The sequence below is a fragment of the Eleginops maclovinus genome, chromosome 12 (assembly GCF_036324505.1).
Source record: "Eleginops maclovinus isolate JMC-PN-2008 ecotype Puerto Natales chromosome 12, JC_Emac_rtc_rv5, whole genome shotgun sequence".
Classification (NCBI taxonomy): Eukaryota; Metazoa; Chordata; class Actinopteri; order Perciformes; family Eleginopidae; genus Eleginops; species Eleginops maclovinus.
The window spans coordinates 23,531,408-23,555,636 of record NC_086360.1 but is presented as its reverse complement, the minus strand read 5'-3'; the positions used below and the strand labels follow the sequence as shown (position 1 = coordinate 23,555,636).

General features: G+C 38.5%; 3 protein-coding genes across 3 annotated transcripts; 1 reads left to right on the top strand and 2 right to left on the bottom strand.

Annotated features, from left to right (window-relative positions):
- Positions 1–1,367: 1,367 nt before the first annotated feature.
- Positions 1,368–6,123, bottom strand: c12h2orf68 (chromosome 12 C2orf68 homolog). The gene is made up of 4 exons (XM_063897416.1): positions 3,512–6,123; positions 2,725–2,858; positions 2,502–2,647; positions 1,368–2,414 (listed from the first exon to the last, which is right to left on the bottom strand). The coding sequence occupies exons 1-4, from the start codon at positions 3,619–3,621 to the stop codon at positions 2,292–2,294; spliced, it is 513 nt and encodes a 170-aa protein (XP_063753486.1). The 5' UTR covers positions 3,622–6,123; the 3' UTR covers positions 1,368–2,291.
- On the top strand, positions 4,441–9,937 carry usp39 (ubiquitin specific peptidase 39). The gene is made up of 13 exons (XM_063897414.1): positions 4,441–4,644; positions 4,951–5,029; positions 5,140–5,234; positions 5,319–5,455; positions 5,738–5,890; positions 5,983–6,208; positions 6,298–6,372; positions 6,626–6,693; positions 6,853–7,041; positions 7,716–7,858; positions 7,940–8,075; positions 8,194–8,280; positions 9,685–9,937. The coding sequence occupies exons 1-13, from the start codon at positions 4,578–4,580 to the stop codon at positions 9,736–9,738; spliced, it is 1,509 nt and encodes a 502-aa protein (XP_063753484.1). The 5' UTR covers positions 4,441–4,577; the 3' UTR covers positions 9,739–9,937.
- Positions 9,938–13,721, bottom strand: sftpbb (surfactant protein Bb). Its single transcript, XM_063897415.1, has 11 exons — positions 13,548–13,721; positions 13,280–13,332; positions 13,022–13,096; positions 12,544–12,666; positions 12,316–12,453; positions 12,126–12,206; positions 11,849–12,032; positions 11,603–11,745; positions 11,336–11,416; positions 10,915–11,025; positions 9,938–10,458 (listed from the first exon to the last, which is right to left on the bottom strand). Exons 1-11 carry the CDS (start codon positions 13,597–13,599, stop codon positions 10,420–10,422), a joined length of 1,080 nt encoding a protein of 359 aa, XP_063753485.1. The 5' UTR covers positions 13,600–13,721; the 3' UTR covers positions 9,938–10,419.
- Between the last annotated feature and the right edge of the window lie 10,508 nt (positions 13,722–24,229).

Sequence of the window (24,229 nt, the reverse complement as noted above, 5' to 3'; positions counted from 1 at the left end):
AACCTCAGTCACATGCTGACTGGAAATGAAAAGTGAGCTGGAGAAGGGCGTCTACAAACTTGAGAGGAGTGCCTCTTTTTCACCAATAGCACGGCAGAGGCTGCTTCTCATGAAAAGGCTTTGTGTAACACCGCGGAGACTTGGCCCGCCATGTGGTCAGAGGATGAAGTTTGCATATTTTCATGCATTAGTGAAAACAATGAATTAATCCCTGACTATAGTGCGGATCTACGGCTTGTCTGTCCAAATGTCAACTCAACGTTGTTTTTTTTCCACAGCAAAGGGATGGTAGTGAACTTTGCATTCACTCTTTTCACTGTGGGGATGGGAAGAATTAGTTTGCTATTCAACCGGTTGCTGTTAAAGTAAATGATCAACGTGCACTAATGCTGGCATCAAAGTTGGAATAGGGAGTGCTCACTTTTTGCATTTGTTATCTCTGTTCCAGGGCCTTTCTGGCAGTGCTCCATCTGTAGCTAGACATCCTCCATTTCACATTTTTAATTTTAGAGTCATCGTTGGAGTGGAAAGGGTTGTTACTGGCTGGGTTTCTAACTCAACAGTGTAAAGTATTTAAATTACCGTACAGTGTATTTAAATACTTTCAATTTATTCCACATATGTATATATTTCACATCCTTAAATCTTTATTGTTATTGTAAATATTCTTCTCACTTTTTGCGCTATTTTATTTATCTTATTTGCACCATGTATGTTGAGTTGTTGGAGGATCATGGGATATACGCCAACATATACGTTTATGCTGTGCACATGACCAATAAAACCTTGAAACCTTGAAACCTAACTTGCTGGGTTTGTCCAAGCTGGAAGGACAGGCCACAAAAAAAACAAAAAAACAAAGGTGGGTGAACAAAACATTGGAGGAAAAAAACAGGCCTCTTTATCATACAAGCAGCCCTGCAATATAATACTCAGTTTCCCTAGAATTACAAGGTATCCATTTTCCTACTTAAAAAATAAGCAGAAGTAGTGCCGCCCATAGAAGAACGTTTGTGACATTTTAGGTTGATTAACACTTACTGTTGAAATCTTGTGTATGGAAAATGAAAATGTCTATACAATTAGAACACAATGCTTTGCACTGCTAATACAAACATTTAAAATGTACTTATAACTAAAACAAAAGTTAAGACACAAAGAAGATAGGCCTGCAGAGTGGAAACGGTGAATCCTACTGCCACCTGGTGACGAGTTTCAGTAAACTGAAACAGATATGGTATTATGCTTTAACCCCAATATGTATTCAACCAATGTATGTTTCGGGATAGAACAGAAGTGATGGTTATCTGTTACTTTATCTCACATTTGAGTGTTCTTACAACATATCAAGACACTAAAAGAAAGTGTTCACACGTTATGGCCGTTTAATTCCACAAATCCAGACTCATTTGGAGTCTTTATAAATGGCTTTTATGTACAGTATATATGTCATTTCATGTCAAGAGGTATCTCCTCAAAAATATTACAGTATCAAAAATAAAAGTATTTCAACAATCAAAAATAAATAAGAATACTGAAAACAACAAAAGACAGAAAACACACAAACATACTATCAGGGCCACCTCCACTGATCTCTCCAACTCAACATGAAAAACAAGATATTCTCACATTTTTAAATACAAAATCACTGATCCTCCATTCACAGCATTTTACCATCAAAGTAAACATTTTGTTTATAAAACTAGATATTTGTAAACACGAGAAATTCAGTACATTTTTCACTATTTTATTTATCTTTTGCACCATGTATGTTGAGTTGTTGGAGGAGCACGCGACATAAGATTTTCATTGCCAACATATACGCTGTATCTGCTGTGCATATGACAAATAAAACCTTGAAACCTTGAAACCTTGAGGAGGGAGGTGGGCAGTGCTCTCTGTGAAAGCATACTCACACCTCTCTGACTTTAACTTTCTGAAACCATCAACGTCACTTTTTAGGTCCAGTGAACTTGAAGGTGTAAAAACCATCCTTAAAGTCATGAATGAGGGTATGAGGTAACAATCCAAAGTGAGAGAAATGTAGTAAACAGAAACCTGACTGCACCAATCTGTGTATTGTTGCCGACTGAAAGTACAGTTCCTCGCGAAAACAGACGCTGGTTTGACTGAGGCTCTTTAAGCTACATCTCTGCGGACAGCACATGCTCCCAGAGTTCTCATTGTTCACTGTCAACAGCAGTCATCCTTTGTAAGAGCGCAGTACTGCAAATGAAGTATTCCTTGTCTTTGCCTGAAGCCCCGCCATGTCATCACAATCTTCTGTTCAGTCAGCGTTTTTCTCGTCTTTTGTCAATTTCCTTTCGAAGTCGAGCCTCTAGAGCTGCTCTCATGGCTGAATCCAGGATGTTTTTCTCTGCTACACGCTGCACCAACCTCTCAGGCTTGTCCTCCTTTAGAAATAGAAAGGGAATTAGAACCAAAACAATGAAAAATAAATCACAATGCAAGAATAATCTGTCAAAGAGATCTGCATGTACCTTGTGCACAAGAAAAGAGGTAATGGTACCAGAGTCCGCCTGATAGTCGAGCCAAAAGAGTTCAGTACCATGGGTCTCTGTTTCTGTGCTTGAGCCGCTTTCATTGGAGTCCTCTGCCTCAGCACCGGCCCCTGGCTCTGAATCATCTGGGAAATTAGCAGACAAGCATATGATTAACTGGATTCAGTGTTGGAAAAAAACACCACACAGTGTATTAACTTACATCTGCGTCGAGGATGATACACCTGGATATCAGGTCGACGGGGTCGTCTAGGGGTCGTGGTATTCCTCCTCCGCTGGAGCTCTTTTGCTTGCTGCACCTCTTTTGCTTGCTTCACCGATTTATCATAGTCATCTCTTGAAGAGACAAGAAATGGATATTTTTTCTTTGCATGGAAACAGTATTTTTTACAGTCTTAAAGTCATAGATTACATAACTTTAGAAATGGGTCAATAAATATACAAGGAAATCTTAGAAAAGGGTTTAACAATAGGTATGAGGTACAGGTACAGTGAACTTGTATGTGGATGGTTGATTCTTAATGTTACATGTGATAACAGTGTTGTTGTTGTTGTTGTTGTTGTTGTTGTTACAACAGCTAGCTACATGTTGTTTTGCCTCCAGTGTCCTATACTATTATTCTACTCTGTTTCTTTTTTGCACTATTCTTTTATTTTTAAATGTTGTTATTGTTTTATGTCCCGTATATATTATGTTGCATTGTTGGAGGAGCTTGGAACCTATTTAATTGCCATATCTACATTGTAGCTTCTGTGCACATGACAATACAGCATTTGAATCTTATATACCTCGGATGACTCTGGCAATTGGGCCTTAGGGACTTCCCTTTATATGTTCACGTGTGTAGAGGAACCTCCCCTTACAATCACAGTAACTTCTATAAAAACCTCTAACTTCTATAAAACGTGTGTGGTTGCAACTACAAATACTGTGGCTAAATAGTGAAAGCTTGTTTGTTAGCTTGTAGCATTAGCTTTGTGGAAATCACCTAGCAATCTGGTTCCTCCGGATATGGTGCAGGAAGCCGTGGCTCATATCCAAGCGCCCCGCACGTTTGTATTTCAGGTCGTTCACTTCATCGTCTCTTAAAATATCCATTTCAACAAAAAGCTCCAATGCGGTGATAATATTTGTGAGGTAACAAACGCTAAGGATTGCAACAAGTCTCGGGCAGATCCATAGACATGACAAAAAGCTACATGCTAGCTAACAGTTAGTCGTTGTCCAACTAAAACAATCCCTGAGTTTACATTTTAATAATAGTTCGAAAAATAAACATTGTTTTAAAGACACAATTTCTTAAACAAACCACATCAGAAACTTTATATTAAAAAAATATACATGAAAAAATGAGGTTATGTTTTCACAAAATCATCAAATGAATATATTTGTGATACAGTAGATAGATGTACTCAAGTACTGTGCCTAAGTACAATTTTAAAGTACAGTACTTAACATGGTATCTCAATCTTCGGCTAATTACTTACACACCACTACAATTCAGGTACATTTTGTACTTTTACTCCACTACATTTATTAATTACCTATAGTTACTTTTCAGATTTGGAACACTTTTATAATAATGTGGTTACACCAGTAAATAAATAACACAAATTAGCTCCACATTAACCAGCTTTGATTAACACATAATTCATCAATAAATATAATCAAAACGTATAGTATATTATTTTGAAATGGGAGTACTTTTACTTTTGGTACTTTTAAGTATGTTCTGATGCCAATACTTTTGTACTTTTACTTGAGTAAGATTTTGAATGTTGGAATCTCACTTGTAATCCAGTATTCCTACTCTCTGGTACTTCCACTTTTACTTTAGTGTAAGATCTGAGTACTTTTTCCACCACTGTTGTATTGGCATTGAACAACTCAAGGGGCAAAAAGGCTGGCATCTCCGTGTTAGGTTTTGGTGGGCCATTTGCGAGGTATATCCACCGCGAGTTTCGACCAACGCGCACCGTGCTGCCCATTCATCTGGTCCAAATAAAGTTGTGCCTTCTCTGTTGTTTTGGCATTAATTTCCCAAGGACACCGCTATGATAGTTTCTTTGAAGCGAGAAAGAGAGCCTGAGTTCGACGAGGATGATGACGACGAAGACAGAGGTACGTGTATTTACTTCTAACGTCTGTGCTGCGTTTAGTTAGCAGGAAGCTAACTAGTGCTACTAGAAACTGGTACAAAGTGCGTTTCATTTTATTCATTTGTTCCAGTCACAAACATGCAGGTCAACAAGTAACTCTACAGTACAGTTTTAGCTGGTTAAAGAAATGTACCACCGTTCATATTTACTCTGTGCATCAAGTCGATCATCTCATAACAACCAAAAGGCTAGGTCAGTTAGCATGTTTGGCTAACGTTAGATTACATTCCGCTGATTGAACATTGTTTTGTTTTACCTCCTGTTGCAGTGGAAGCCAAAGTAGGCCGAGGACGGTCAGCAGAAGACCGGAGGAGCCGCCATTGTCCTTACCTCGACACCATAAACAGGTAAGATATAGTTGAATTTGCATTGCTAATGTTGGTGCTAAATGCTAGTTAGCCCTGCCTTCATCCATTGCTCTACAGCTGATTCCCAGTCTTGTCTATTTGTCCATCAGGAGTGTGCTGGACTTTGACTTTGAGAAACTGTGCTCCATATCCCTCTCCCACATCAATGTATACGCCTGCCTTATATGTGGGAAATACTTTCAAGGTAAGTGAATGATCTAACATTTTCTAAGGAATCAAACACCTTGTGCTGGGACTGATTCACTCATGTATGCTTGTATCCCTGCAGGTAGAGGTTTGAAGTCTCATGCCTACACGCACAGTGTGCAGTTTACCCATCATGTGTTCCTGAATCTGCACACTCTCAAGTTTTACTGTCTGCCTGACAACTATGAGATCATTGACTCTTCACTAGAAGACATCACGGTAAGTTAACAGGCTGATGGTATGCCAATATTTTAATTATGATAGCAGACCATTTTCATGTTTAGCACCATGTTAAAAAAAATAAAATAATCGACTGTAGTGTATAATTCTTATTGTTTCTTGAATGAGATGGTATCATACTCTGATAAGTTAGATACTGTTTTAACCACCAAAGGTGTTTCTCAAAGTCTCACAATGTCAATATTGAGGTGCCAAGTAAAAAGTACCATACTGTATAAAATGCACTTTGGTGTTAGTAATCTGTTTACGCTTTCTTTACAGTATGTGCTGAAACCAACTTTCACCAAGCAGCACATTGGAGGGCTGGACAAGCAGGGTAAACTGTACCGAGCCTATGATGGTACAACCTACCTGCCTGGCATTGTAGGTCTCAACAACATCAAAGCCAACGACTACGCCAACGTGGTGTTACAGGTACATTTAACTGCCTCCTGGACCTTCAATGGACATCGTCATACATTAAAAAAAATAATCCGAACCATTTCGGGTTTGCTTTTTCCACCCAGGCTTTTTCCAATGTTCCACCATTGCGAAACTACTTCCTGGAAGAGGAAAACTACAGGGGGATCCGCAGGCCACCGGGGGACATCATGTTCCTCCTGGTGCAGAGGTTTGGTGAGCTAATGCGCAAACTCTGGAATCCGAGAAACTTCAAGGCTCACGTCTCTCCACATGAGATGCTGCAAGCTGTTGTGCTGTGCAGCAAGAAGAACTTTCAAATCACCAAACAAGGTAAGGCTTGAGTTTCCAGAAGAAACACTTGTAACACATGCTGCTCTATTAAGAATACATTGTGATTCTGATTGTCTGCTGTTCTGCAGGGGATGCTGTGGACTTCATGACGTGGTTCTTGAATGCCCTGCATGGTGCTCTGGGAGGCACAAAGAAAAAAACATGTGAGTCATAAAGGGATAATCAAAGGGTTTAATAAGTGCAAACATGTCTTCAATGTGATAATCACATAGGTGTTTTAGTGCTAAAGGTCCCAGGGGAAAACAACAACATGATTACACTGGTGTATCAAATGTGAATGTTTTTTGTCTTTGCTAAGGTTGAATTAAGTTTAGAGCTTTAGCATAAAAGTGTTACTTAGTTATTTGCATATACGCAAATAAACCGGTGTCCTCATTTGTCTTTCTGCCCTCTTAGCAATCATCACAAAAGCGTTTCAAGGCTCCATGCGGATCTTTTCAAAGAAACTTCCACACCCAGATTTAGTGAGTTTCCGTCTTTCATTATAAAAACATTAGTTGACATCTTAAATGTGAATGGTTTTATAAATAATAGTCCATGCTTTTCAAAAATCCTGAGCAGTTTTTGCAAGGAATATTATGTTTAGAAAGCCTTTGTTTTATCTGATTGTTTTTATTTGCCAGACACCAGAAGAGAAAGAGGCATTGCTTGTGACAGACGAGTACCAGGAGCAGATGTCGGAGGCCAACTTCCTGTTTCTAACCCTCGACCTCCCAACAGCTCCACTGTACAAGGATGAGAAGGAGCAGCTTATTATCCCACAGGTCCCCCTCTTCAACATCCTGGGGAAGTTCAATGGCAGCACAGAGAAGGTACAGTTAAATAATTAGCGGGGGGAAAAGTGATTTATAAGAAACGTTGCAACGCAGTAATCTTAACACAATTTACCACTGGCGTTAATCCAACTTGGCACGTACCCGATCACCTCAACTTGCTGCTGTATTTCTTGTGTATATGCCCTGTCAGTTTGGGAAGCTTTGTTTATCTCTGCTAAACAAGCCCACCATTTGATCCTGTTGCTTTCATGTTTGGTAATCCTTTCACAAAGTGGATTTTCTGTAAGCATGTTTTTGGCCATGTTCCTCCAAATAATACAGAATAAAAAAAAGAAGCAACTTCTCTGATAATCCAGCAGTTGAGCGTTTTTCCTTGAGAAACATTGCACATTAAATAACCGTTTTTCTTGTGGTTGGGTTTATAACATTGTCCTGCGGCTGGTGGGGAACCAGGTGTTTAATGTTAAGTTCTTCTTCAATATTTTATATGTGTATTGTAGAAAAGTATCCACCAAATTCATAGTGACCAGCGTTACTGTCTGTGAAACAAACCTAACCTGTCTCTACTAGCAAATGTTGACAACTATACGACTACATTTGGGCCACAGGCAATCAGCCCCACATCTCATCTGTACCTACGACTTTCTTATATTTCATTTATACAGCGCTCTAAATGTTTATGCATGCTCTCCCGTCTCATCTACATTCAGGAGTACAAAACCTACAAAGAGAATTTCCTCAAAAGGTTCCAGTTGACCAAACTGCCTCCGTACCTCGTCTTTTGCATCAAAAGATTCACCAAGAACAACTTCTTTGTGGAAAAGAACCCTACAATCGTCAACTTCCCCATCACGTAAGGGGGGTGTGTGTGTGTGTGTTGTTGTGTCCCCATTATGACTGGGCACTTGTTCATGGTGTCACTTTGTTCCAACAGGAACGTAGACCTTCGTGAGTACTTGACAGAGGAAGCTCAAGTGACAGAGAAAAACACAACTTATGACCTCGTCGCCAACGTGGTGCATGATGGGAAACCTACTGAGGGAGCATACAGAATACATGTTCTACATCATGTAGGTTACAGTCAGATATTTTAGAAATGACTTTTTCCAACAACTAAAAATACATCTGTCTTGTCATAGGCAGGGTCGTTGGACAGATACGTTCAAATGTGTTTCTGTGATTTTTCAGGGTACTGGGAAGTGGTATGAGATGCAGGACCTGCAGGTGACCGACATTCTCCCCCAGATGATCACACTGTCCGAGGCCTACATCCAGGCAAGTCACTATTCCATGCTTTCTCAGAAATAGGGCTGGGTGAAAGGAGAAAATCTAATATCACCAAGTTATTCATAGGGCTGCCCCCGAGTAGTCGACTAACCGGTAGTCGGCGGAAAAAATATTTGTAGACACATTTTTCCTTAGCCGATTAGTCGAAAAAAAGGTCCATCTGCGCGCTGCATGTGCTATGCCGCGTCAGCCATAAACTTTCTCAGACTTCATTCGGAGCTGTGCCTGGTCAGGAAGGACAACGTGTGTTCCTTTCTCAGACTCAGAGGAAAACAGCAGCAGTGAGTCAGGCAGTAGCCTAGCTTTGTATCAACATGTATAAACCTGTAATATACAATCATTCTGAGCTCAGAAAACGACCAATTCAAGCTTTCATTTCATGATCAGGGCGGAATGTGCGGAGGGATTTTTGCCGTCGAGCATATTTGTCGCTGTATCCTGTGTGGTATTAATTGGGTTGTTATACTCAGATATGAATTATAGAAACTAAAAGTAAGTGCTCAGTGTGTGTGCTTGCTGCTTGTTCACGCACACATTAAGAATCATTGCCGGAGCTTCTGCTGTTTGTACCGCTGGCGGGCGGACCGCTCTGTCCGTTCGGTGCGCTGTGACTCATGCGACTCATTTTTTCAACGGTTAATTATTACAGTTGTATTTTATATTTCATGTGAAGTACAACGTACCATCCTGTTATAACAACCATCCTGTTCTTTATCCGCCTTTGAAACCGAGACCATTTTGGGAGAAGAACATTTTATTTATTATGATTTATTTTCTTCATAAATCATTATATATCATATACGTGAGACGATTAGTCGACTGATTGCCGACTGTTTGTCGACTATACAAATATTAAGTCGAGGGCAGCCCTATTCATTCACCGTTATTCAAGTACCTCTATCAATATTGGTATGATATTTTAGAGACTCCGAGTGCTTTATATATATATATGTCGGTAAAAGCATATAGCACATTGACCCCCTCTAGTTGGAAAATGTAAATGTTGCTGGGCCTTGGCCTCGTATGTTTCTTAGCAACATGGGGTCACATAAACTATTAATCACCTTTCATCTGAAGGCACTCTCAGCACAATAAATAAATGATTAAATAATTCATTTTTAAAGGGAGTGCTACTGTACAACGGACAGGTGCAGCTTCTGATCATTTTAAAGACTATATAGCTGTTTTTTTCAGTGGTGATTGAACTAATTAACATAGTGGAGGTCTGAATCCTTGTTATTTGTGGTAAATGGTACAGATAATTAGGACAAAACTAATGATTTATAGCTACTGTGGCTTTCATGAACCTGTCTTGATTGTCGTCTTTAAAACCAGATTGCAGTTTTGAATCATTTGGTAAACAAATTGAAATGTCTCTTTTCTCTCTCTTAGATCTGGAAGAGACAGGAGAGTGACACTGACACAACGAACCACACGGCGGTGTAAGTGAGGCGACATTTTCCTAGACAACCTGGGCAGAAGTAAACTGGGTATTTAACTGATCGAATCTAAACACGATAGAAATGAGAGGCTAAAGAGACTTTTTCTGGCTAGCTACAAAAAAAAAAGTGTAAATGTCTCCCGTGTTTTTTCACTGTTATGTTTTTACTATGTGGAAGTTTCCAAATAAACAAACTTCAGGACACATTTTTGTATGTTGAATTTTAATGACAAACCTTTTGATTTTGATAGCAGGACTTTGTCATGTATATGCAGTTATTGGCACCAAGCATCAAAGAACAGCAACAAGATTACAGAAAAAGCAGCTTTTGTCTAAAATCTCAAGTCTCATACATACTGAGAACTCATTCCATGCAAGGAACTTTATATTTGCAGTTTCCACATTCACAATGACATATTTAAAATACAGATTAGTACTGTTAACCACTTCAGGGTGTGATATTTCACACTGAATCCCAGCATCAGTTCTGTGACGGTTCATGCAAATAGTTCCATTTAATGTTGAATATAAGACTCATTGACTGAAATAGTTTATGCTATGGATGATTTCTCAGAAAAAGTTTAAAAAAAAGTTCAGTGCATTACATTAATAAATGTGTAGTTGATCAGTGCAATATATTTGTAAACAGAAATCAGATCTGTGTGCACACAGGCTGGCAGTTTGGTTCACTCCTTCCACATGAACTTCTCACAGTACGCCTGACTCTGCAAATAAAACCGAAAATAGGATGTAAAACCAATTCTTACGATGCACATAATTCCTTTAGTACTTGGAACTGTGTTTCTAGTTGTCAGCATAGCAAAGAAGCCATGTGTGCTTGAAAGGTGTCTTTCAAAGAAAAGATCACATTTTTTTAACTTTTTCAACCAATTTCTATGTTTTCACATTTCTGAAATACAAAAATGATTAATACTTTGACTGAAAACTGTCTATAAATACGGTATTACTTATTCACCACGGACCTCAACCATGAAAAAAAACCTGACACTATTGGTTTGGGTACAGCGGACTCAAAAGCCAGAGCTGCTGGAAGTGTAGGTCTGGTTTGATGGCTGTAAAATATCTGTCTCAGTATTATGTGACTGTTTTTAGTGGTTGTTGCAAGGATTGTTACAAAGAAAAACAATACACATGTTGTAATTTGGTTAAATTGAACTTACCCCACACATCTGAGCAGTGGGGAGGTCTCTGCACCAGTACTTCGGTCCCCAGGTACAACGACTCTTTCCCAGCGACTCCAACTTCTTTGAGGCAACACACAGATCGGCTCGCTGCAGACGGGACAAAAAAGAACAACAACCAGACTGAAGAATATGTTGTGTAAGTATTCAACTTGTTACCACATGTTCATGGTAGGTGTTGTGCACACTACGGCTCCTCTTACTGTTGTAGATGGTATCAGAAAACCCTTATCCATTAATATTTGTACACGTGATGGTAATACATTTCAGTGAATGTTCTTATTTCAACCCCGGTGAAGGTGTGTAGACCTTCTGACATTTATTGCGTTAAAAACCCTGTTGAGGATCTGTTCCTCTTTGTCGCACTAGTGAGACAGGCATTTGAAAAAGAGTTTCTTACTTCACAAGCATGTGGAGCCGCCATCTGGTTTCCCAAAACCTTCCCCAGTTGAGAGCTGTAGATCTTGGTGAAAGACTCGCACTGGAAAGAGCATGACAGTCACTTGTTTTCAGGAAAAAAATGACAAAGATTGTTTTCTGTATCCTGATTTAAAACTGCTAATGAAATCACAATGTGAGGACATGCATTCTTAGTTATCGTGATTCATGACGGATTGTTTTTCAGTGTGAGCAGTGACAGATTGTTTGTGGGAGCTGAGGGTCAGACCTTCGGGATGGCATTAGGGTGATGGGCACACACAGACTGCAGGAAAGATGAAGCCAGATGCTCCGTGGAGTTGAGACCCAGGTGAAGTCGGCTGAGCATCGCCAGCGTGCGGCACGACTCGCAATCAGAGGGGGGGGGCAACTCTGGGGAAATCCGTGGAGCGTTAAACTTGGAAGTACAGTTGTTAGTTTCATGATAAACCAAAAAAAGATGGCCTAATTTACTCATCGTAAACATGTGACTGACCTTGGACGGGCTGCTCCTCGAACAAACACACATGCAAGAGAGTGCATATGGTGTGAGGTGCAGCGGACAATAGGAGGAATTCCACTATCTGCGTGCCATATTTGTTGACAAAATTGTCACATTGGTCCTTGTAGCTGTGTGGTATGAGATCACAGACCTCCTCCATGAGCTTTTGCAAAGCATCCTGCAGGGCAACACAGATATTTAACATGATGGTTTTTGTTTTGAGGGATATGTGTCTGCAGGGTGGAGTGATATTAAAAAAAAGAACGTTCACCTCAGTCATGTTTTTGGGCAATAGGCTCTCCAGTTTCTTCACAAGAAATATACAGAGGGTGCAAACTGGGTTGAACACACCCTAGAAAGAGGAACGACTCATTAGAGGGACACTTACAGTTTTCAAATATCAGCGTAGGTTTCATTTCCACTTTTTATTTTAATATCCACTTCTGCTTTCTCACACTCACAGAGATGTCGGTGGCTGTAGCATGGCCGATAGCCAAGCTGGATTTGTCTGTGTTGTAGTCGTGGTGGGAGAGTTTGAGCAGCTCCTCCTCCTCGTGGGCAGCACAAAGTCCAAAAACCATACAGGTCTTTCGTGGTTTCTACACAAACACATCATGTTTCATTAGAAGATGAACATTTGATTGTTTATTATAGCTCTTTCAATGAGACTACCGAGAGGGTGAACTCACCAGGTGACCAGGGGTTTGCTGCAGGACTTGGGGCAAATAGGTCTTCACCTGTGAATCGCACTCTGAGGCCTGTTCTCTTGGGAGGCGTTGGCACAGGGCATGTAAGGTTTCATAGAGATTCTCCTGCAAAAGCACAGTAGTTATTGAAGTGTCTATGGTGTGGTGGTATTACTAGGTGTCTTCTCTGAAAAGTGCAAAAACAATAATGTGCAAAATAGCTTGACAAATGTATACTTTTGTGTACTCGACGTTCAAAAAGAGGAATTTCTCTCATTAAATGTGTGCTAACAACATGCAAAGACCCCCTTTAAGAAATGTAAAGGTTGACATTATAGAGGCATAACAAGGATCCCAGTTGATGGCTTCACCTGCAAATTTTCAGATTAACCAATTCCCCAAACACTGACATGTGGTCAGTCAAGTTAAGTGATTTGAAAGTCAAATGAAACTGCGGTGCGTGATTCACAAACATCCTCACCTTGGTAGTTCTGCTGGAAATCCTGTTGGCGGACAGATTGATGACCTGGCTGCACTCTGAACACATATCTAATGTCTAACAAGGAGAAGCCACAGTGAGATACTGTATTTGCAAGCAACATTTCAGAGTTAATGTAAGACTTTTTTGTTGCTCTGGCAAAAGCACCTCCACATTACCAAAAGCGTCTCATTTAAAAAACTCATGCATTTGCAAAAAAAGCTTTTTAAAGAACAGTATTTTCAGTATGGGCAGTCTTACCTGAGATTTCTGTTTAATGAAGGACAAAGGGTCTGTTATGAACCTGGAGTCTCCTTTAAAAACAGAAATATAAATGATTCATATCAGTGCAATAAAGAAATAGAAGGAATGATATTTTAAAATGCGCGAAGCTACAGTGTCATAGCCTAAATACCAGCATAACAAGCCATGTAACGACCTGGTATTTCACAACAGATTTAATGGCAGCCAGGTTACAGACAGTAATGCAGACATGGATAAAGTCGGTGCCGGTAAATGTGATTCTTACCGGGCCATAGAGACACGGCGAGGATCAGCAGGGTGAAGCCAGACGTTGCCATGATGTAGAGAAGTCACAGCGATGTGAAACAGTCAGGTGATGTTATATTAACATCAGAGCGCACTTATTTGTCGGTTTTACCAGCGGATGGATATCACTGTGGGGTCCAATACCGCCACCGTTTGTTTCGGAGTGTCATTATTCCTGTTGGATTCAAAGCATACATCTACTACGGGTGCGGAGGGTTACTTTAAAAATGTAATCCGGTACAATTACCTGTTAACCGTTTATCCAGTAACCTAATCTGTGTATCAAAATATAAAAGTGATGTAATCTGATAAGGAGAAAAAAAAGAATAAACCAAGATATTTAGTATTAAAAGGATTTTGTTTGTAGGAAAATCTGCTTTTTATTAACCACATTCAGGCAGTTTCACACTTAAAGTATTAGCCTACAGAACAGCACAGCCTAAAAGAAGAAACCAAGTCTGCTCCTTTTCAACAATCACTATGCTCTTTTTAGTTTTTTTACAAACACTGTAATCTTGTGAGAAATGACAGGCTAAGGGAATTATTGCAGTAATAACCCCATCTAAAAGTGTCATTTTTTTTGCAATGTACAGCCTTCAATCAACATTTAAGATTCACAAAAAATGACTTAAGTTGGTTTTGGTTAATTTAATGTACATCAAATCTTATTTTAAAACTTCTTAATAATTTGTGTGTGTAGAATATCTACACCATTACTTGGGTGTTGGATTTCTAAGTGTAAATATGCCAATCCAATCCAATCACACACTGTATGTGGACTGTTTAACAAAGAGGAAAATGCCTGAATACATGTGGAGTTCCTTCATTGAAACACAATTCATGATGCCCACGAAGGTCTCTGATTTGTGAACAGACCAATAGATGGCAGCAGAGTGGAGGGAATACTCTAGCTCAGGGGTGTCCAAACTTTTTTTCACCAAGGGCCACATACAGAAAAACATATGGAGAGCTGCACCACTTATAGAGGTGAATATTGTCTCAAAAGTTAAGTTATAAGTTGGCAAAACAAATCAAATGTAGGTGAATAATGCGCGATACTTGAAAATGCTTTAAGAAAAAGACAGCCTACATCCCGTTTGTCTTTAAGGTTTCATTTATTTTGTTGGCAGAAATAGATCCAGGAATATTATGTTAAACGACACATATGCAACATGGAGAATAGACTGTTTTCTGAACTAACATCTATTGCAAGTATTGCTAAATAAAGCCAATATTTCAGTCACTTGACCTTCAGCTTGATAAAAAGAGCCAAGCTGTGCCTTTTTCATGCAAGAGTACATAGGAAATGTAGTTCACCATTGAAGGTCCAAACATGATGATAAAACAGAAGTAAATATGAAGGTTCAGTTTCAAGCTCGTTTTGGAAATAAGTTATTGTTTTTTTTTTATCAACTAAGATGTGTTAGAAAATGTTTAACATTTTAAATGACTAAATTTATTTGAAATTTGGGCTCATATAATATATTTGAACATATATATTAATATAAGATAAGCAAAAGTTTAAGTGGTGCCGTATTGCATTATACTTTTAGAATTTGCAGAGGGCCGATTCAAAATGGCCTGCGGGCCGCATTTGCCCCCCGGGCCGTAGTTTGGACACCCCTGCTCCGGCTAGATTGCCCCTACAGGAAGTCATTTCTTGAAAAAAAGATCCGAGAAGTAGGTACAGCTCTGTGTGGCAAGAAAACAAGAATATCATTTCACAGAGCAGCAGGTTATGTCCCATGTTGATGCTTTCCACTGCAGAATAAAATCCCTTCCACCAGAGAAGTGAAATCGACAAACTTACTCATCCAAATATCAAGTGGGGGACCGAGTTGTTGGTGTATAACAACCCTGAGGGGCCCTGTTTGCCTGATCTGATGTTTCTCACATCTTTATTGATTTTCTTTATATTTTCTTCTTTTTTTGTGATGGTTTATCTGTGGAGCATCATGTTTGGACCTTCAATGGTGAACTACATTTCCTATGTACTCTTGCATGAAAAAGGCACAGCTTGGCTCTTTTTACCAAGCTGAAGGTTAAGTGACTGAAATATTGGCTTTATTTAGCAATACTTGCAATAGATGTTAGTTCAGAAAACAGTCTATTCTCCATGTTGCATATGTGTCGTTTTACATAATATTCCTGGATCTATTTCTGTTGCTTCTTATTGCCGCAGGTTGCAGTGGTAAGGAAGGAAGTCCATCATTCCTCCCGCAATGGTTTCCAGCTACAGGGGGGCCCTAGCAGCAGCAGCTCCACTCCAACTTCCTCCACATTTCTGAACTCGTCAAACTGCCTCTAAGAGTGAGTCGTTCCACCTTACCCTCGGTCCTTTAGTTCACAGGTAAATGCCCGGTAATAGATGAGGAATTGAACATTGTGCATACTTGGCTTGGCCAGGTGACAAAACATACACGGAACAACATGCGTGTCGATTCAATTTATAAGGGCTTGATGAAAGCTTTATTGTGAGTGTAAAAACAAGTATAAATAGAAACTTAACTTCCTTCAGAACAATGCCAAAGAAAAACACGAGCTTTTTTCAGAGACTTAAAAATGAAACTCAAATAAACCATCCGTTTGTTAGTGAAACCCGACTCTTCCTGGCGTATTCACAAATCAACACAAGTCCATGAAACTCATACGGACTAAACAAAGGCTGCAAAGATATTTTCAGTAAATTGACAGAATGTTTGTTGTGAGGCAAGTCATAATCAACTACTGAAACGCCCAGATTTTCCTGAAGATGAGACCAAATGATTTTAAATTTTGTATGTGAAATCGGAAAACAAAAAAGCTGTTTCTATTCACAGGATGAACATTATTTTAAATCGTTATAATCAATAAACTTGCATAACCAGCACGGAAAATATGACCTTTTGTTATTAAATATGTTCCTATATCTTATGAGGACATCCCTTCTCTGTGAGCCAGAGGTACCAGCTTCCCTTGCTTGCTCACTGGAACGGCGCTTATCAGTTCACTGAAGTAATGATCACCTCCGGGCCTGCATTTTCTGTCTTTCTTCATCCCCGTGAAAACATTTGTTCACAAATCACGTATGGTTGTCTCAGTCAGGTTTAGGCATTAGCTCAATATGATTACAGGCTACAGACAATTCAGTTGTACACCATTTCAAGTGATTGTCTTTGCAAGAACTCCAAAAAGTAAGCACACAGATTTATTACGTTGCATGAATAATTTTAACAAAACAAAAATCAACTGGTGCTGGTAGCTGATCTGCAATGACATAGACAGGGAGCATGGTACAAACCTTGTACTTGTAACTCCCCCAAAATGTACTTATGACCAATCTTATGTCTTTTGCCTCCTATTCACATTCTAACTATGTCCACCTACGTACAGATTTACAGTTGTCTCTTCCAGCCAACACAGAAGCAGTTTTTCCGTTTCTTTGAAGTTGTCTGATCTTTACACAAGAACAAGTTATTGTATGAATGCACATAGGACCAAATATGAGGAAGGGATGCAAACTGAAAGTCTTTCCCGTGCTATCTGCAGTGCTTCAGAGAAAGACAAGCACTGATGACAGTGGTGCAGTGATGTGTGACAGTCGTGCAGACAGACGAGCCTGCGCAGGCTTGTGTGCGTGTGAGTGAGGAGGTGTTTGTGATTGTGCCATACCGTCATGTGAAGGAGCTGTTTACTCGAAATGTTCGCATACCAGAACATCTTTTCCAGTTAAGCACCTCAAGATTGTTCCTCTTGTTCCGTGTTTCACATTATTCCTGAAAGGGAAGAGTAGACCGCCAGTCTTTCTCATGCTACTACACTTTTCAAAAAGGAACTTTGATATGTAATTTGTTTGATCTTGTAAAATAATTATGGCATTCAATGTTCAAACACATGGATCATATGTTTGCCAGATTACACAGGATCACAACACATCTTTTCCAACCAAAGTGTACTATACAGTACATTAACGCCTTTTAAAACTAGAATCTTTTTTTTTTTTAATCAAACATATGTCTTTGTTACACACATACAAGACCAAAGAAAATACAACTCAACCGAGTAAAAATCAATTACAGCATTTGACTGAATATATGTTTATACACTGACCGGCCAAAAAAAAGGTCACACTCTAATATTCGTTGGGCCCCCTTTGGCTTTGAGTACGGCACAAATTCGATGTGGCATCGTTTCCACAAGCTTCTACAACGTCACAACATGTATTTCTGTCTTGCATTAATTTTTCGCCAAGATCTTGTATTGATGACGGGAGATTCGGACCACTGAGCAAAGTCTTCTCCAGCACATCCCAAAGATTCTCAATCGGGTTCAGGTCTGGACTCTGTGGGGGCCAATCCATGTGTGAAAGTGATGTCTCATGCTCCTGAACCACTCTTTCACAATTTGAGCCCGATGGATCCTGGCATTGTCATCTTGGAACATAACCGTGCCATCAGGGAAGAATAAATCCATTGATGGAATAACCTGGTCATTCAGTATATTCAGGGAGTCAGCTGACCTCTTTCTTTGGGCACATTGCTGAACCTAGACCAGACCAACTGCAGCAACCCCAGATCATAGCACTGTCCCCCACAGGCAGTGTATGTGTGTGTATATATATAAAAGATAATGTGATAATGTGACACAACAATAAGTAAACATAAAATACAATATCTTAAATTCAAAAACAATCTCAGCAAATTGGCAAAAAAAAAGTATTATGCTTGCTTAATAAAAACAATCAGTTCTAAATGTGCACAGACAAAGAAATCTCTACAATAACACCTGGTGTGTAGAGATGCTAAAATGAATAAAATACATAATGGTTGAATTGTCTTACAATAACGTACTGTATTATAAGACATCTGTCAGAATTGTGCCATTCTGAAGACATTTTTCTAAAATAGGATGTTTAGTTATCAGGAAATGGGATAATGATAGTTAATTGTTTTTATTTTCTATGCCCCTGAAAGTGTTTGTGCACTACGTGAGCTACAGCCTTAAGGAATTTTTACTAATGGGAAATCACGCATACTGCATGTGTGATCAGACTATTTGGCTAAATCCAAGTAGTGACACTTATTATCTTCAACAGTAAATGATGCAGGTAAACAAATGACACTCCAATTTTTCCTGTAAGTAAGCATACAAAGTATTATTTTATGATAACTGAGACAAAACCCTATGATAAAGTGCCCTTTCCAATGTAGAGAAAACGTGATGAAGGTCACTCTAGGGTGAGAATGATTAGTAAATAATGTGTGGATGCTTTGTTTTGTTATGTGCATCATGTGCCATTTTTTTTATACAGGCATGGGCAAATATAAACTGTAAATGTTCATAACAAATCACTGCCTCAGCTGGTTTAGGCCTACATACAGTATAGCTATCTGACTGAGTTAAGATCCTCAGTAGATGCTTCTCAGAGATCATGAGAAATTATTTACTTTTTCCTGCACTCCTGACCACAGTAGTCACAATACAATCACATTACCTATTTGCAAAACCAGCCTTACTATTATGAGAAGTCTCAAGCAAGAAAGACTCAAGTTACAGTTTCCATGACAGAAAAAGTGTATTCCAGGACTGTATTGAGTAATAATGGACAATAGAGATAAAGACACCTCAACAATAACACGCAATGTGAGATAGTTCCTTAAACTTTTCATCTAAATATTGTCATTTTAACTTAGTGAGTTTAATTCGTAAGACAGCAGAGACACAGGTTAAAGCCAATGACAGCTTTTATGGACAACATTATTTTATTTTCCTGCATTTCTGATCACAATGGCTTCTTACCAAGTTGCAAAACAGACTATAAAATAAATACAGGTGAGAAAAATGAGAAATTAAATGTGTTTCATTTTGCTCTATTTTTTAGTTTTATTTCATTGTCTTTATTTTGTCTTATGTCCTTTTATAATATGCTGCATTGTTGGAGGAGCTTGGATCTAAGATTTTCATTGCTATAACGACACTGTACCCACCGTGCATCTGACAATAAAAACCCTTGAACCATTAAGAACCTCACTTAAGACCTCCCTAACAATAGGTAATTAACGTACATCTGCTCATCACTCAACACAATGCCACGTCTCAAGTTACCCAGTTTCCATGACGGAAGGGTTTTTCCTGGATTTCATTGACTAATAATTGACACCAGATATATTCACACCCCCACAAAACATATGATGTGAGATAGTTCCTAAAATGTTTAATCTTAAACTATATTGTCAATTAAAGTTAGTGAGTTTATTTTGGAAGACAGCAGGCACACAGGTTAGAGCCAATTTGTTCACGACAGCTTGAATAGAAAACATTATTTTATTTCCTGCATTTCTGACAGTAGCCACTAACATTGACATTAACTTGCAAAACAGGCTATAACATGAATACAGGTTAGACACTAAATGAAATGCCTTCCTTATAACCTCCCTAACAAAGGGGAATAAACATTCACCTGTTCATCACTCAACACAATGATGAGTCTCAAGGAGGAAAAGACTTCAAAGTGGAGCTGAAGTCACGCACAGATTCCACGTCCGACGAGGTGTTTTCCATGTCAGCTTGGAAAACAAATTGGGCCAGAGAGATATGTATACACCTCCATACGACACACAATGGTCATAAGGCTCTAACTTTTATAAATCTGAAGAATTTCTTAAGCGTTTAATTTAAATGTATATTGTAATTTGACGTTGTTTAGTTCGTAAGACAGAAGGTGCAGAATTTCATGACATCTTGTGAAGGACAGCTTTAATTATTTTAGTGTTCCTGTAGTCCCATCAGAGGTGCAATTTATAATTGCATCTTAATTAAAAACAACTGCTGCCAATAGCAACAGTGTTAAAGTCCTATTTCAAAACTCACCTTTACAAATAACAAATCTGATAAACTATGAGTTATTATTAGAACTCATTGTTCTTACGATTTATAGCTTCGATGACAAGTATTGCGGTGTTTCTTTATTCAATTTGTTAGTTTAAGTTTGTCGCAAAACCAGAAAGATCAAGTGCCTGAATGGATGCCAAGTCAGTTCTGCCTATTGTTCCTGAACCTTTTTATTTTTAGCCTGTTACCTTGCAACGAGCCCTTCAGAAACAAAAGAGAAGACTACAATAAAAAGGGAAATAATCTATAATCGAATAAAACGGGTGAATGAAGGTTACAGTGCAGCGCAAAAATAAATAGGCTCAGTTTCTGTTTTAATCACGTGCAGTTGCCCAAAAAGTGCATCTTTCCCATGTGTACTTTTTTCAGAACTGTGCCAATGGCTAAACCGAGCATCATTTAAATAAAAATGTTCAGGTTAGTTCAGGCGAATTGCACAGTGATCCGTCTTTTATTTTCATAAAACAATCTGAGTCTGTAATGAAATACACATCTATCAAATAAATTCACAAAAATATAACATTTAAATAAAAAACTGTAAATGTTTATCATGATTCAAAAATTGGGCAAATATTTGTATATATATTTCTTTTAATTATATTTGAATTAAAATATTATGTCAATGCTGGCTGCACTGAAGAAACTGAAACGCTGACTGTAGAGGCTGAATAGGACTACAGAAGTTGTCGAGGACGTTGTACGTCATTAGGCCGAACACGTAAACACTCCCGCTAAATTTGTCTGCCTCTGTTGAAACAGCCATGACTTCCAGTTAAATTCAGTGTGGCTAAAAGGAAAAGCTTTGTTAAAATATGCAAGCGCACGAAAGTCAGTGGAAACGATCTTAAATTGGCATGACGTTGAAGTCCTGCGACCCTGCTGTACTCGTCTGTAGTTCGTTTATAACATAACGTTAACATGTTACCTCTGGCGATTAGATTTAGGATTTGAAAATGATAAAAGTAGGGTAGACGTGGAGATTATCCGGCTGAACAGAACGTTCATTTATCAAACAAGGTCGTTTTCCACAGATCTTACTTTTCCACAATATTCATTTAGAGAGGATAGAACAATTAGGAACATCCACTCGGTTCATGTATGAATGGAAATTAAATTGTCAAAATGGAAGTATAAAATACTGCATGTTGTGTACTTCAGAAGTACCATATGAACTCAATGATCTGACATCATGCACAGGAGCATGACTCATGGATGGAGGAATGCATAAAGACGGACACTGGGTTCAAACAACCTGTTGAGCCAACTTGTAATCCTGTATGTTGATCCATTTCCAGAAATATGACAAATGATCCATGAATGCCTCAGGTGTTTCAACAAATAGGTTATTTGCTGCACTGATAGGATGCTCTCCCTTACATCATATCCAACAGGGGAGGCAACTTCAAAAGAAAGTAGAATTAAATTATCAGTGACATCAGACTGCACTTCTGCATTTTAATGGTAATCTAAGCAAGTTGCTACACAGCAAACCTCCAATAACATTTACTTTAGCCAAGATATTCAATTTAGTACAAGAATACAGGTTTTCTAAACAATCCACATCCAACAACATTATCAAAAGGCATGTTTTTCTGAAACATTTCCTCATGCTGTTTTTCTTTAAGTTATCTAAATGCCAGAAAAATGGGAAGAAAATGTGATTACTTACCCAGCATCCTCAGTTTATTACCAAATTGATGTTGAAAACTTGTATTTCTAAGCAATCTTCACCTATATAAATCAAAGAATCATTTAGTTTCTTGAACGTAAAGCATACATAGACAAAGTCATACTAAAAACTCAAGCTAACGTTGAATACACTCACGCCTTACATCCCACGTCATCACGTATAATCAAGCCACCTTTGGGGAAGAAAAGCAAGGATGTGTGTAATTCTTGATCAAATCTGAAAAACTTTCAAGTTGCTCGTCTTATCCTAACCACGAGACACAAAGAGACTTTTAACATAAGGCACCCCAAGTGTGATAGACTCTGAGGCCTTATGAAACACACAGATCACAATGAACATATTACACCTAAACAACATTTACGCAACAATACTAGATGATGCTGTTTGCTTGGCTTAACTCCAAAGTATTAGCAATGTTTGCAGTATGATAACCTCTACCACCATGTATGAATTCAAATGAGGTATACAATTAGTTGATAATAACTAACACTTTGAAATACTGCATTAAAATACAAGTTTAAAGAAGAATCATCAGGTTTAGATCTCTGCAAAAATGACTACCATCTAACAATGTGAGACAAAGCAAGCATGTTGTTAGGACATTTGTGTGAAGAATCTATAAACCTATAAGTATCTATAAACCTAAGCGGTGAACTTAGTTGAGGTGAGTTTACAGACAACAAGGATACATCAGTTGTAAAATAAATAAATAAAGCACAATAACTAAACAGCCTTTGTTAAATCACTCAGCCATGTGTGCTGACGTGCCTGCCAAATTAACCTTTATTTCCTTTGAGGCTACAGTGGTTTGGATACAGTTTGCTTTAATTCACACTATACAGTTCCAGGATTCATTAAACCAACATAGAGAAGAATTCAAAAGGCCACGCGATACATCAAGCACAAACAGCTTGAAAAATGTTAATCTCTGCAACTGATCAATTTAAACAAAGAAATTGATCAACTTCATGTCCAACATTCTTTGGAAGCACTGTCATCGGTCCATGAGAATCAATCATTTAAACAAAGGGTAAAATACCTTTACAGATGGACACACCTTGGCTGCCAGTAAGCCTACACATGTTGTTAAACTCGCTGTTAGAGCACTTTCACTTGTCCATATCTGTTACCTCGGACTGCAATGAAGTCAATTTATCGTAATAATAAAAAAAAAATTCTGTCCAATTTAAACTCTGTTCTCAACTTGGTTCGCAAAAAAAGACAAGAGTTTGATAAACTGGCTGTTCCTGTTAGTGGAGATTTGACTTTATGACATGCGCAGGTATTAATAATAATAATAATAATAATAATAATAATAATAATAATAATAAAAGTCGGATCTGTCGAGATGACACTAAGTTAGCATTGTGCGTGTTTGTGTGTGTCTGCGTGCGTGTTTGTGCACCAACCGATTTACACCGTAATACTTGACCATTGTGCAGAAAACTGCGCAAGAGAAAGTAGTCCTAGGTTGTTTTTTTTTTGCAAATAAAATTATACTTTTTAGAGCGAAAGTGGTATTTACATTTAATATATGTGTTTAGAATACCCCGCCCCCCCCACCCCCCACCCAAATGAAGTGCTCGTTAATTTTCGTTAACGTGTCAATGGCTTGTCAAAATGCAGCCGGAGTTTCCGTGAAGTTTCAGGACCTTTCCGTCACCATCAATTTGGCCTACTTCCTCAAAACTCATCTTACAAGAATCCACTTGAATTCTATAGAGCCTTGTGCTATTATTTAGACCAATATTTGTAGGAATATACATACATAACATTCATAAAGCACTTTTTAATGTAAAAAATAAATAAATAATAATAGAGAGAGAGAGAGAGAGAGAGAGAGAGAGAGAGAGAGAGAGAGAGAGAGAGAGAGAGAGAGAGAGAGAGAGAGAGAGAGAGAGAGAGAGAGAGAGAGAGAGAGAGAGAGGTATCAGAATATGTTTGTAAGTGGCTTGTAAGTGCAGCTCTTTATTCCAAAAGTATTATATTTTAAATGTAATGTTATGTATATATAAAAATCACATGTTGAGTTGTAATTTATTCGCCATTAATAATGTTAACAGTAGGCCAATATGAACACGTTTGTTTTCTTTGGTTACATT

Coding starts and splice junctions, on each gene's coding strand:
- c12h2orf68 (XM_063897416.1), bottom strand. CDS start 3,621: ATGGATATTTTAAGAGACGATGAAGTGAACGACCTGAAATACAAACGT. Junction 2,859..3,511: donor CGGAGGAACCAGATTGCTAG/GTGATTTCCACA, acceptor TGTCTCTTCAAG/AGATGACTATGATAAATCGG. Junction 2,648..2,724: donor GTATCATCCTCGACGCAGAT/GTAAGTTAATAC, acceptor CTAATTTCCCAG/ATGATTCAGAGCCAGGGGCC.
- usp39 (XM_063897414.1), top strand. CDS start 4,578: ATGATAGTTTCTTTGAAGCGAGAAAGAGAGCCTGAGTTCGACGAGGAT. Junction 5,235..5,318: donor ATGTGGGAAATACTTTCAAG/GTAAGTGAATGA, acceptor GTATCCCTGCAG/GTAGAGGTTTGAAGTCTCAT. Junction 5,456..5,737: donor CTTCACTAGAAGACATCACG/GTAAGTTAACAG, acceptor CTTTCTTTACAG/TATGTGCTGAAACCAACTTT.
- sftpbb (XM_063897415.1), bottom strand. CDS start 13,599: ATGGCAACGTCTGGCTTCACCCTGCTGATCCTCGCCGTGTCTCTATGG. Junction 11,026..11,335: donor CGGCTCCACATGCTTGTGAA/GTAAGAAACTCT, acceptor TCCCGTCTGCAG/CGAGCCGATCTGTGTGTTGC. Junction 10,459..10,914: donor CCACTGCTCAGATGTGTGGG/GTAAGTTCAATT, acceptor TTTTATTTGCAG/AGTCAGGCGTACTGTGAGAA.